The sequence below is a fragment of the Lampetra planeri genome, chromosome 12 (assembly GCF_965212315.1).
Source record: "Lampetra planeri chromosome 12, kcLamPlan1.2.h2, whole genome shotgun sequence".
In the NCBI taxonomy this organism is placed as follows: Eukaryota; Metazoa; Chordata; class Hyperoartia; order Petromyzontiformes; family Petromyzontidae; genus Lampetra; species Lampetra planeri.
Genome location: NC_136118.1, coordinates 14,142,613 through 14,155,429, shown reverse-complemented (window position 1 = coordinate 14,155,429; position 12,817 = coordinate 14,142,613). Strand labels below are relative to the sequence as shown.

The 12,817-nt window shown below is 47.6% G+C and overlaps 1 protein-coding gene across 1 annotated transcript in view; it reads left to right on the top strand.

Annotated features, from left to right (window-relative positions):
• Positions 1–12,817, top strand: part of LOC144721734 (disintegrin and metalloproteinase domain-containing protein 8-like) — an 80,831-nt gene that overhangs the window by 25,792 nt on the left and 42,222 nt on the right. Inside the window, exon 7 of the mRNA XM_078599613.1 lies at positions 11,394–11,459. Coding sequence (XP_078455739.1) covers positions 11,394–11,459 — 66 coding nt within the window. The remainder of the gene's footprint in view (positions 1–11,393; positions 11,460–12,817) is intronic.

The window sequence follows — 12,817 nt, the reverse complement described above, 5'->3', positions numbered from 1 at the left end:
CATGGTTTGGTGGTTCTGTGTTTATTTTCTCCCACAAGGATATATTACGACTGCCAGTAATATTTATCTGCATATTCACATTCTCCCATAAATACATGCCCTTTGGCAATAAACAACAGGTCATAACAGACAACGGTGATTGCAGAGTTCATGGCCCACAATCTATTGGAGTTGAGCTCCAACTCCATTGTTATGGGGTCAGACTTTTCGATCCCTAGCATTGGGGAATAGTTATTTCGCAGTGATGAGTTAAGGTCAAGGCTCCATATCAGCTGGGCCTGTGCAGGCCCGGCACGCCACGCACAGTGTACCTCTGTGCTTGAACTGTGGCTACGAGTCACGGACCTACTCCTATGCACCAGCGTCCAACAACCTGCAAAAATATTCGGTGAGATATTGAGCCCCGTTTACTGTAATCAGATTAGCGAAGGCAGGTGCCATAATATCACGTGATTACATGTTGGCAGCGTGTAATCAGATTATCTTGACTTAGTGTGGCCCAATTCATGGAGTTTTAGGGTTGCCGTTCTCTAAACAAAGAGCAGCTTCAGTTAATGGGCACACAATGGACCTACTTGTTTTCAATGACGTCGGAGGATCTTCAACGTTCACTTTGAAACAGATTGGGCGTATTTCATCGTTGATACATGCGCAGTGTTAACCAGGGTGAGCTGCTTGGCTTGAACCGTGAACCGCCAAAAAAAGTGGCTAACGCGCTATTGCTGGTCCATAGCTATAATGACTAATATTTTTGTTTCAAAATAGGTTTGCAAAAACATTAATGGGTTGCAAAATATATCTAATCCAAAGCTATGCATGGTATTTAGCGAGCGAAAGCTTTCTGCAGAATTCTGAGCACTGGCTGAATGTCCTCGTGGTTAGAGCATTAATCTCACAACTGGAAGTCTTTAGGTTCAAATTCCGGTCATTTGTTAATTCAACCCTTCACCCCCCTGAGGTTGATAAAACGAGTACCACTTTGGAGGTTGTCAACAATGTGTGTCCTGTGAAGTGACTGGCCCCTGGCACAGGCATTTGTAATCTCCACCAATGCCTCAGGGCAGTGAATGCTGACAATCGCTGCACAATGCTTGCTTGACTCACCAAGCCAGATCAGATTGCCTCGTGGAGAATTATATGAGTGGGAAAGAAACGTCCCGAGCAGGACTGCATGACCGTGTTGGGTTTTTAATTTGTAGCAAGTTTGGAAGAAAAAACTAAATGGAAATTAAAAGCCGATGTAGTATCTGGAAATTTATAATGTTTTGTTAGGTTAAGGACACCCAATATTTTATCAAAAACAGTGCGGCGAATCTCTGCGGTCACTGACCACGTACGTGGGAGACTTCTACGGCTCCCCTTCGGCCTGCTGCGCCGATGCGGACGGCGCTTCTTCGGATGCCAACGCCGATGAATCACAGCGCTTCTGAGGCAGGGCTCGAGCATGCAAGCCGACTCACGCCATCCATCGCGCTGGCCTGTGGTGGCGCGCCCTGGGTTTGTTCGGCGGAGGGGGCTCTGGATTTATATCTGTTTTTAATTGCAGGCGCCAACATGTTTTATTTCGGTGTGTATACGTTGTATTTTTTAAATTCCTTCATAAACAAGAGATTACATTTGCTCTGTTGGAGTTGCGGAAATTAAAGAGGTGAGCGATTATCTTTCTGGTATTTTACAAATATTAGAGGAATGTTTTCCCTTTACGATGACACCATTATGTCAGTGTCACTCCACAATGGTGTTCAGTCGTGTCTGTGATCCAGCACTGTGGAAGCTGCGAGGGTTGGTGGCTCACACCCAGTTGTTGTGAAGCTCACTTCCCGTCGGCGTCGCGGTCGACACAACAAGTGTGGACCCCATCTGTGTGGGATACAGTATCTCCCCCTCGCATGTGTGCATTTTGATTGGAGTGATCCGGTTTCCACCAACGTGTCAGCGCTTGTCAATTGGCCGATAACGACTCAATATATGTCGAGGGCCGCAGAGCTTGGCTGACTCGCCGCGTGGGCGACTCTCCCGCTCGTCCGTGGGTCCTCATCGCTCCTCTGAGTCATTCGCTCACCGAGCCTAGGCCATGAACAAGGCTAATGATGTCATGGGACCTCCTTTGCCAGTACCAAATATACTAATAGGGTTTTTCCCCTTTTTGCTGGCAACAAAACTGACACCTTTTGCAAGGAATAATGTTTACATTAACCACAACAAATTGCAGTCAAATGAAAACAAAAAACAATACTCTGATAATTTATGCATTGTCCTTGAAACTGATTTGACTACAAGTATTGTGGTTAATGTAAACATGATTCCTTGCAAAAGGTGTCAGTTTTGTTGCCAGAAAAAAGGGGAAAACCCCTATTAGTAAGGCTAATGATGCTTTGATACTTGCAGTATTGCCTTTGTTACTGTTTGTCTTTTGACGTTCTCTGGTCTAATTAAACTAATCTATAAACTAAACTGAAAGACAATAAAACCGGTGAGACAAGGCAATAAAGAAGACTCTCTTTGCTGTAGGACTAATCGTTTTCAAAGGCAATGCGTAAACTATCAGAGCACGTGCGTTTGCATGTTTTGCCACAAGTACGCGTAGCTGATGCAGACTGATGCCTTGCAATAGCCGTGCCTATATGGCGTTTAAACATCTTAACACTTCCCGTTTTGTTGCCAGAAAAGTGTGAAGCCTCTTCTTCTGTTTGTTCCCCCCCACCCTCAGCAATCATTGCACCCACATAGACATCACCCCCCCTCCCGCCCCCGTGGGCCACCCACACATCTCGTGCCAAATACTTCTGAACAGAGGCCGTCCGAGCCGAGAGACGTGCTCTGTACGTATGCACCTCGAACTTCTCTTGCTAGCCGCACATACAGTCAAGGGGAGCGGGGGGGGGGTCACCCGTTTAGACTCCGTGGTCTCCAGCCCAATCCCCCACTGATGGAAGCACCCCGCGTGAATGCGATGCGCGTGGCCTGCGCACACAGATTGTGAAACCTCCGGCTAACGCAGGCTCCTGCCAAGAGGAAACAGTCGCCCTTCTGTGTCTCAACGCTCGGCCCTGCCGCCCCTCGGTGACTCGCAGCCCTCGGCAGCGTGGCTCCCCCCGCTAGGGCTCGGCACTTGCAGCTTCCCTTGATGTAGCGGTGACTTGGGGGTCACCTTTAGGAAAAGATAACACGACGGCCGACGATTTGTAATGTGAAAAGGAACGCTAAAGAGAAGAGAGACCTTTCCCTGCTGTGCCGGGCTTGCTCATGGATCTGTTCGGCCCGCTAAAGGACGTCTGTCTCCTGAACAGTTGTGCTGCTAAGAGGAGTCATCTACAATCTATTTTATTTGGAAGTATTAGAATAAAATTTACTCATTTAGGGCTCCAACACCTCGCATTCGATTCTATATCGCTCGAGGCATCTAATCATTCAACATTACTTAGCATTTGTTATAGGCAGTAACCTGTATCCTCCAGGTTCAATTTTGCAATAAATTACGTGAGACATACGGGTTAATGATGGCACCTAAATTTTAGAGGGTCGTTTCGAATGCGTTTCTGCATTTCGAAAACACTCTTCACCGAGATGGAGGAACCTGAGATGGAGGAGCTGAGATGGAGGAAGCTGAGATGGAGGAAGCTGAGATGTAGGAGCCTGAGATGGAGGAGCCTGAGATGGAGGAACCTGAGATGGAGGAACCTGAGATGGAGGAGCCTGAGATGGAGGAACCTGAGATGGAGGAACCTGAGATGGAGGAGCCTGAGATGGAGGAACCTGAGATGGAGGAACCTGAGATGGAGGAGCCTGAGATGGAGGAACCTGAGATGGAGGAACCTGAGATGGAGGAGCCTGAGATGGAGGAACCTGAGATGTAGGAGCCTGAGATGGAGGAGCATGAGATGGAGGAGCCTGAGATGGAGGAACCTGAGATGGAGGAGCCTGAGATGGAGGAACCTGAGATGGAGGAACCTGAGATGGAGGAGCCTGAGATGGAGGAACCTGAGATGGAGGAACCTGAGATGGAGGAGCCTGAGATGGAGGAACCTGAGATGGAGGAGCCTGAGATGGAAGAACCTGAGATGGAGGAAGCTGAGATGTAGGAGCTGAGATGTAGGAGCTGAGATGGAGGAATCTGAGATGTAGGAGCTGAGATGAAGGAGCTGAGATGTAGGAGCTGAGATGGAGGAATCTGAGATGGAGGAGCCTGAGATGGAAGAACCTGAGATGGAGGAAGCTGAGATGTAGGAGCTGAGATGTAGGAGCTGAGATGGAAGAACCTGAGATGAAGGAGCTGAGATGTAGGAGCTGAGATGTAGGAGCTGAGATGGAGGAATCTGAGATGGAGGAGCCTGAGATGTAGGAGCTGAGATGAAGGAGCCTGAGATGGAGGAGCCTGAGATGGAGGAACCTGGGATGAAGGAGCTGAGATGGAGAGCCTGAGATGGAGGAACCTGAGATGGAGGAACCTGATATGTAGGAGCTGAGATGTAGGAGCTGAGATGGAGGAGCTGAGATGTAGGAGCTGAGATGGCGGAATCTGAGATGGAGGAGCCTGAGATGTAGGAGCTGAGATGAAGGAGCCTGAGATGGAGGAGCCTGAGATGGAGGAACCTGGGATGAAGGAGCTGAGATGGAGAGCCTGAGATGGAGGAACCTGGGATGAAGGAGCTGAAATGGAGAAAACTGAGATGGAGGAACCTGGGATGAAGGAGCTGAGATGGAGGAACCTGAGATGGAGGAACGTGAGATGGAGGAACCTGAGATGGAGGAGCCTGAGATGGAGGAACCTGAGATGGAGGAGCCTGAGATGGAGGAGCCTGAGATGAAGGAGCTGAGATGTAGGAGCTGAGATGAAGGAGCTGAGATGTAGGAGCTGAGATGAAGGAGCTGAGATTAAGGAGCTGAGATTAAGGAGCTGAGATGAAGGAGCTGAGATGAAGGAGCTGAGACGTAGGAGCTGAGATGTAGGAGCTGAGATGAAGGAGCTGAGATGAAGGAGCTGAGATGAAGGAGCTGAGACGTAGGAGCTGAGATGTAGGAGCTGAGATGAAGGAGCTGAGATGAAGGAGCTGAGACGTAGGAGCTGAGATGAAGGAGCTGAGATGAAGGAGCTGAGATGAAGGAGCTGAGATGAAGGAGCTGAGATGAATGAGCTGAGACGTAGGAGCTGAGATGAAGGAGCTGAGATGAAGGAGCTGAGACGTAGGAGCTGAGATGAAGGAGCTGAGACGTAGGAGCTGAGATGAAGGAGCTGAGATGAAGGAGCTGAGATGAAGGAGCTGAGACTTAGGAGCTGAGATGTAGGAGCTGAGATGGAGGAATCTGAGGTGCAGTCGCGCTGGGAACCGCCGTCACGCGTGCCTCACATCGTGAAGCGCAGTCGCAGCCGTAATGTGAACATTGAGAGTTTGCTCCAGATGAATCATTGCACGATGTCATCACATATTCTGTGTGGTCACGTTTCACGACGTGGCTCATGCTTCCCCCTTCCCCCAGTCATTTTCTGCGAACAGTCTCAATTCAATATAATTAGCAACAACAACAACAATGTTGAACAAAATGTAATTAAAATGTTCATATATCCGGTTACCTAATGGGCCAATCAGCTTCGCATCCTGATCATTCAACACTCGGTGAAAGAAAGTGAACCTACTTTGTACATCTACGTGGATTCCGACATCGGAAATGAAAAGCACGTGAAGATGTTTTGAACGTGAGCCCGAAATGCATCCAGCAGACGTCGAAGAGAAACATCTATGCCCACAAATGCTCTGCCGCATGACATCAATTGTCTCCGTGTAATCTCGGGGCTTTGCGACCTTCACCATTGACTTTTGGTCTCAGATAACGAACGCTAAGTGCCCCTGCTGCTGCTGCTGCTGCGGCAATTTGTGGAGCCCTGCGGGAGAGTGGTGGCTTCGAGACGCTCGGCCGGCTCCTCATTACGACGGATCCCTGCTATGATCCAGTTCTTGTGCATTGTGCGTGCACAGCCCATTGTCAATCCACTGCTAGATGAGGGCCTCCCCACGCCATGTGGGTCATGGGGGTTCGAGCGCACTGAAGCGCGTCGGTGCCTGGTCGGTCATGGTGGTGAGCGAATATTTCGGAGCGGAGGAGTTCAGTTCAGCGGTGAATTTGAATGCCCTTGCCCTCTTGAGTATGCTTGGCTTGTTTCTAAAGTGTTGGGCAATTTGTCAAGTTGTGATGGTGTCGTAGGATGTATTGGCCGAACCAATTACGTAGATGGTCATGAAAACAACACAATTTTTTTTAATTGTGATGCTGTCGTAACTCACCGACAAGATTAAATATTCTGCATGCTCTGTGCTTTTAGTATTGTAAACAGGTAGAGAGGGGATTGGCAGACGGCTGGTAACAATGATTGTGGACTGTGCATGTGCGCGTTTGTGTCTTTGTGTAGTTTGTGTCTTTGTGTAGTTTGTGTCTTTGTGTAGTTTGTGTCTTTGTGTAGTTTGTGTCTTTGTGTGGTTTGTGTCTTTGTGTAGTTTGTGTCTTTGTGTAGTCTGTGTCTTTGCAGCTCAGGCAGACTTCAATGTTGCTCCGAGTGATTACATTTTTTTGGAAAGCTGTGCTTTCCAAGACGCACACGTGATTTTGTACAGAAATTCCGATTACAAATGCAAACAGGAGTTTGTAACCATATATCAGTTTTATTTTTTTAAACCTGACAAATGGTGCGCTGTGGAATTGTGTGTAATTATGATAATCCCCTGGTATGTACAGTTGTGTGCACTTAGAGGCTTGGGATGATATTTCCGTACACTTTTGTAAACTGAGATGGGACGATAATTTTCCGTGCATTTTTATTAAAAAAAAGGATCAGAATTATAAGCTATGAATACTCCATGGAAGACATTCAGGAGAATGCTGCCTCCTCACACAACGCTGTAAGATCTGGGGCACAATTATCCCGGATGGATTTGTGTGTGGCAGAGAGTTCTGTTGGTGGTGGGAATCTATTAAAACTAAACTATTCAACAATTTTTATTATTTTACCAGGTAAGGCCCACTGAGCTAGTTATCTCTTTTTCAGAAACGACCTGGCCACAAATGATAGCTCAACGCAGTGGCTTATCACGTGGAAATTTACAGCAGCCAAATACTCTAAAAGCACGTTCATTCTAATTGTGGAGGGAAAACCCGGAGGACCCGGAGAAAAAGCCACACAACCACGGGGAGAGACATGCGAACTCCAAATATAGAGGGGTCAGGGTCAGGGTCGAACCCACGACCTCCTGTATACCAGGCGAGGTAGTTAACATCTCCTAGCCACCGAGTCACCCAACCTCTCTGGTGGCACCCAAACTCTGTTGTACGGCAGACGTTTGATATTGAAGGTGGCGCTATCCACACACTTCAGCCCAGAGGCACTGGCCAATCCTAAATGAGGGCTGGAGCAATAAGGGAGTTCCACCTCAGTATCATGACATCCTGGCACGGTTAGCCCGTCCCAAGGGCAAGACCGAGCGCTCAGGGCTCCTTATTCACCGTGCTGAGTGAAATGGTCCCACGAACAACAGAACCATCCAACCAAGGACGTAGAAGATACATTGGCCATGCAGTGGAACGATTCTAATTCAAGTGCCTCATCCGCTCCGCCGTGTGATTTGTTATTCCCCCGGTAGTACGCGCCGTCAGCGGAGAGAGTGTGAGCATCTGTTCTTTGGATTTAAATGAACTCCGCTTGCCAGTCTTGGCCGATAGACTTTGAAGCAAGCGTAGCGACGTGTCATAAAAAATCCGCGGAGGGCAATCGAATGCCATTTTCTGCGAGCTAGCGAGTATATTGTTTCGAGTGCAGTGGAGTACTCTTGAGCCTACCGCAACTCCTGCCTGCCATGAAAGCTCTCGTCTTGTCGGAGATTGGTCTCACAAACATGACATCGCATCGTGTAGCTATTTGTGAATCGCTTCAAGAGGCCGGATACCACTCAACACCAGATCTTCCGTGCGTGTGTCAGCAATTTGATATATTCGATAAGATAATAGGTGTTTCCCCTTTTTTCTGGCAACAAAACAGGTGTTAAGATGTTAAAACACCAAACTGAAACCTTTTACAAGGAATCATGTCTGCATTAACCACAATACTTGTGGTCAGAATGCAAACCAAAAACATCCTCTGATAATATATGCATTGTCCTTGAACTGGTTGGTCCACACCAGAGACAGCTTCCTTTCGAGCCTCGTCTCAAACGGTGTTAGACCACAGGATAATAAATGCATTGTTTCAAGGACAATGCATATATTATCAGAGTACGTTTTTTGTTTGCATTCTGACCACAAGTGTTGTGGTTAATGCAGACATGATTCCTTGTAAAAGGTTTCAGTTTGGTGTTTTAACATCTTAACACCTGTTTTGTTGCCAGAAAAAAGGCGGAAAATCTATTATCATATTTTGGTATTGGCAAAGGAGATCCCATGATATATTCGATAAGGGTTTACTCACTGACCTGGGCTAAGTTGACTGAATTTAAGACACACATTGAGTGGGTTTTCTTGATGCGTCAGTGACGAGGCTGAGGGCTACCGACTGTGCACACTTTGTGTGCTCCTCTTTAACCACACGTGGTTTCTACGATTTGAACCGAAGTCTCAGGACAAATATTATTTAACCATGAGCACCTATGAGCCACCCCGCGTGTTGCCATGTCGTGACAGTAGAGCATATGCTCTTCGAGGACAAATATTATTGAACAGTTGTCCAATATTTATTTGTGATTGTAACCACACAGCCAACACATTGTGTACGTCCTGTCTCACTTAACCGCGGCCTGTGACCCTAGCACGGGGAGTGATAGATTACACTCCGCGCATTTACCCCACATGCACTTCCCGAGGTGGTTGCTAAGTGAATAAATGCACGAGGTTACACTGTGATGAGCCTGCCTGCCTCTGAATGTGCGGCGAGTGGCGCGCGGTCTGGAAAGACGCTCACAATTATTGGCGGCTGAGTGTGGGTTTTCGGTGATTCTTAATGTCCACTGTTGCTGAGATTCCTACCCAAGTCAGAAGTGGAAATGCCTCCTTGCCAAGGTTTTACGTTCGGGTGGTACTGAGTGAGTGAACAGCGTAAATTAGACAATTTGTGGTTGGGGCAATCTCTGTCTCTCAAAGGCAAATGAAAGCCTCTCGTTATCAAGCGGTTTTAATCATTTCCTCTCGTTCTTTTGCAGTGGTTGTTATAATGTCTGGTTTGTGTTGCATACAACCTGGTTTTCGGGAAAGCCTCTTCCAGTGTCACGATGAATAACTTTGGCCAAAGTGTGTCTCCTTGTCTGACTCCTCTTCCAAGAAGTGAAACATTGGGCAAAGAAAATCGAACAAAATCTGATGAGAGTGCAGAGAAGCATGGAGAGATGTACGTTTGGAATGGCACCGAGAGACATGACGAGGAGTAGTACGGTTCAGAGAAGGAATGCTTGAGGCAAGTGCTGTTAACGAACACAAGCGGGGTGGGTGGTCAGCACCACGCCCGGCCGCCTTTGTCTCCCCTTGTGGTGCCATATTCACGTCCCACAAACTAGTATCTATTTTATCACCCGGAGAAAATATGGCCAGTCGACCTTCCACCCGACCACCAATTCAACTTGCACCCTTCCGATAGCGAGCGTTGCATTCCAATTAAAGCAACAATCGACTGGTATTACATATGATTGTGTAATTATAATTTAAATATACTGCTGTATGATTATAGAATAGTGGGTCAAACACGAGATGTTTTGCTACCGACGGACAACGTTACTGCTTTGTAAAGGCCACATCCTGATCCAAGCAACGTCACATGATTAACAACATCCATCTAAGAATGTTTTCTTTCAAAAACAGCGCACGATTTATGTTTGTAAAAATGCCATGATCCAGGATGCAAAAAAACAACAACTATTTGAGTGTTCTCATAAACAACGTATGTGCTTATTGCTCGGAAATCCCCCAAAAAATATGAAGTGAAAAGGAAAATTTTGGAAAATAAATGTTTTTCTTCGAGTGAATGTTTTTTTTTCCAACAGGAAAACAGTTTAATTATTTAACTCTTTTCACTGGGGGAATGTTTGCGTGTACTTTTCAGCTCTTGTTAATTGTATAATTGTCCCTGGTTTTCTTCCGTACATCATATCTCTCTGCCAGTATTACACTGAGAGACAGAGAGAGAGAGGGGCACGTGGATCAGGGAGCGAACATAAATCAAAGCCATCGATGATTTATCAAATGAAAATGAAAACGTGATTGTGAAGGGAAGTTTATAGCGCCAGAAGGGACGGGAGCCAAATCTGGTGACATAATGGAATGGCAGCCAAATAAAAGAATGTGCATGAGAGGAAGACCACCGCTGAGATGATGGTGGTGGTGATGGTGGTGGTGATGGTGGTGGTGATGGTGGTGGTGATGGTGGTAGTGGTGATGGTGGTGGTAGTGGTGATGGTGGTGGTGGTGGTGATGGTGGTGGTGGTGATGGTGGTGATGGTGGTGGTGATGGTGGTGGTGATGGTGGTGGTGGTGATGGTGGTGATGGTGGTGGTGATGGTGGTGGTGATGGTGGTGGTGGTGATGGTGGTCGTGATGGTGATGGTGGTGGTGATGGTGGTAGTGGTGATGGTGGTGGTGATGGTGGTGGTGGTGATGGTGGTGGTAGTGGTGATGGTGGTGGTGGTGGTGATGGTGGTGGTGATGGTGGTGGTGGTGATGGTGGTGGTGATGGTGGTGGTGATGGTGGTGGTGATGGTGGTGGTGGTGGTAGTGGTGATGGTGGTGGTGGTGATGGTGGTTGTCGTGCTTCTGTGAGAGCACTTTAGATGGTAGTATCCTGGCTTGCACTCACTTTTGCGCACCAAGGGAAAGGGAATTACAAGAACATAAACAGCATTCTTTTCGGAGACGTTTACAAAACATTTTAAGTTGTTTGTGGCCCTGTGCGGAGCGACAATTGAACTGTTTGAGAACTTGTGCGATTACAGTCGTCTCAGAGAGATGCCAGCGTTGGTTTGAAGTCAGCGCAGGTGTTCGGCAGCGGTAGAGTTTATCTCGTTCAGCGCTACAGTCACCCCTCTTGTGTTCTGAGCTCTTTGTACATTCACCAGGACGACGGATGGGGCATTACGGTGGCATCAGCTTTGTAAAACAAGCACTTTCAGGGAAACTGAAAGCTTTAGAGTTATGGTGGTTGTATGAATACCGTGGTGCCCCTTAAAGAGATCCCACATGCCTCACATTCATCACGTGCCAATGAATGTTACAAGGAGCTTTCCTTGTAAAGGCCACATACCAAAGTATCGACTCTGAGATGCGTATGGAGACGTCATGACTATAAGAGTGGGTGGTTGGTGGGGGTTCTAGTATCCAGACGTATGATTTGCTGATGTTAGTTGGTACCCTGTGTATCGTGTGCACAGGACCCCGCCTGGGTGCTGCAGGACACCAAGTATGTGGAAATGTTCATGGTTGTGGACCACACAAAGGTGAGCTGGAGACACGCACCCCTGGGGCACACGCTCAGTCACACCATAGTCACTCACCCACTCACTCACCACACTGCAGGTCCCAACACCACAGTCACTCACCCACTCACTCACCACACTGCAGGTCCCAACAACAGTCACTCACCCACTCACTCACCACACTGCAGGTCCCAACACCACAGTCACTCACCCACTCACTTCCCACACTGCAGGTCCCAACAACAGTCACTCACCCACTCACCACACTGCAGGTCTCAACAACAGTCACTCACCCACTCACTCACCACACTGCAGGTCCCAACACCACAGTCACTCACCCACTCACTCACCACACTGCAGGTCCCAACACCACAGTCACTCACCCACTCACTCACCACACTGCAGGTCCCTATAACAGTCACTCACCCACTCACTCACCACACTGCAGGTCCCAACAACACAGTCACTCACCCACTCACCACACTGCAGGTCTCAACAACAGTCACTCACCCACTCACTCACCACACTGCAGGTCCCTACAACAGTCACTCACCCACTCACTCACCACACTGCAGGTCCCAACAACACAGTCACTCACCCACTCACCACACTGCAGGTCTCAACAACAGTCACTCACCCACTCACTCACCACACTGCAGGTCCCTACAACAGTCACTCACCCACTCACTCACCACACTGCAGGTCCCAACAACACATTGCTAGGCTGTAATCACTCCCCACCCACTCCCTCAATGAATTAATTGCTATTATTAAAGTCATGAATCAATTATTTTTGCTCTTGTGCCGCACGTAGACTTTATATTTGCGTGAACTTATAGGGGCTACAATATCAAAACTATAAATAAATGTAAATTTAAAAATAATCAATGTTTACACACATTATTCAATCAATGTGTGTATGGCGAGCATAGCAATCAATTGTAATGAATGATTCATTACGTCCCTACTGGATATGGATCCAGCCCCTTTTCCAGAGCACATGGCAATGCGTTCAGAGCAAGGCGCTTACAAAATCTCGAGCCATTGCAGTTGTGACTAGAGCTATTTTCCTTTTTCTGTCCCAGTTAACCTCAATCATTCCGCTGGCTTGGTGCGGGGTTACATCACTGAATGGCCTGCAGACTGCACTCCAGCAGAAATAGCCCAATTTGGCTGAACCTTTTCATAAAATAAACACACATCATGTGCGTTTTCTTTTTTACCGTTCTCTGTATGTTATACCCATCTCCGTCACGTCCCAATTGTTATGAAGAAAGCGCCACCGCTGTCCTGAACTCCTAACACAACATCCCCCCTAGACGTTTCCCCTGGGTTAATAATAGGCAAACAGTTCGTTAGTCCAAATAAACAACTTCCCC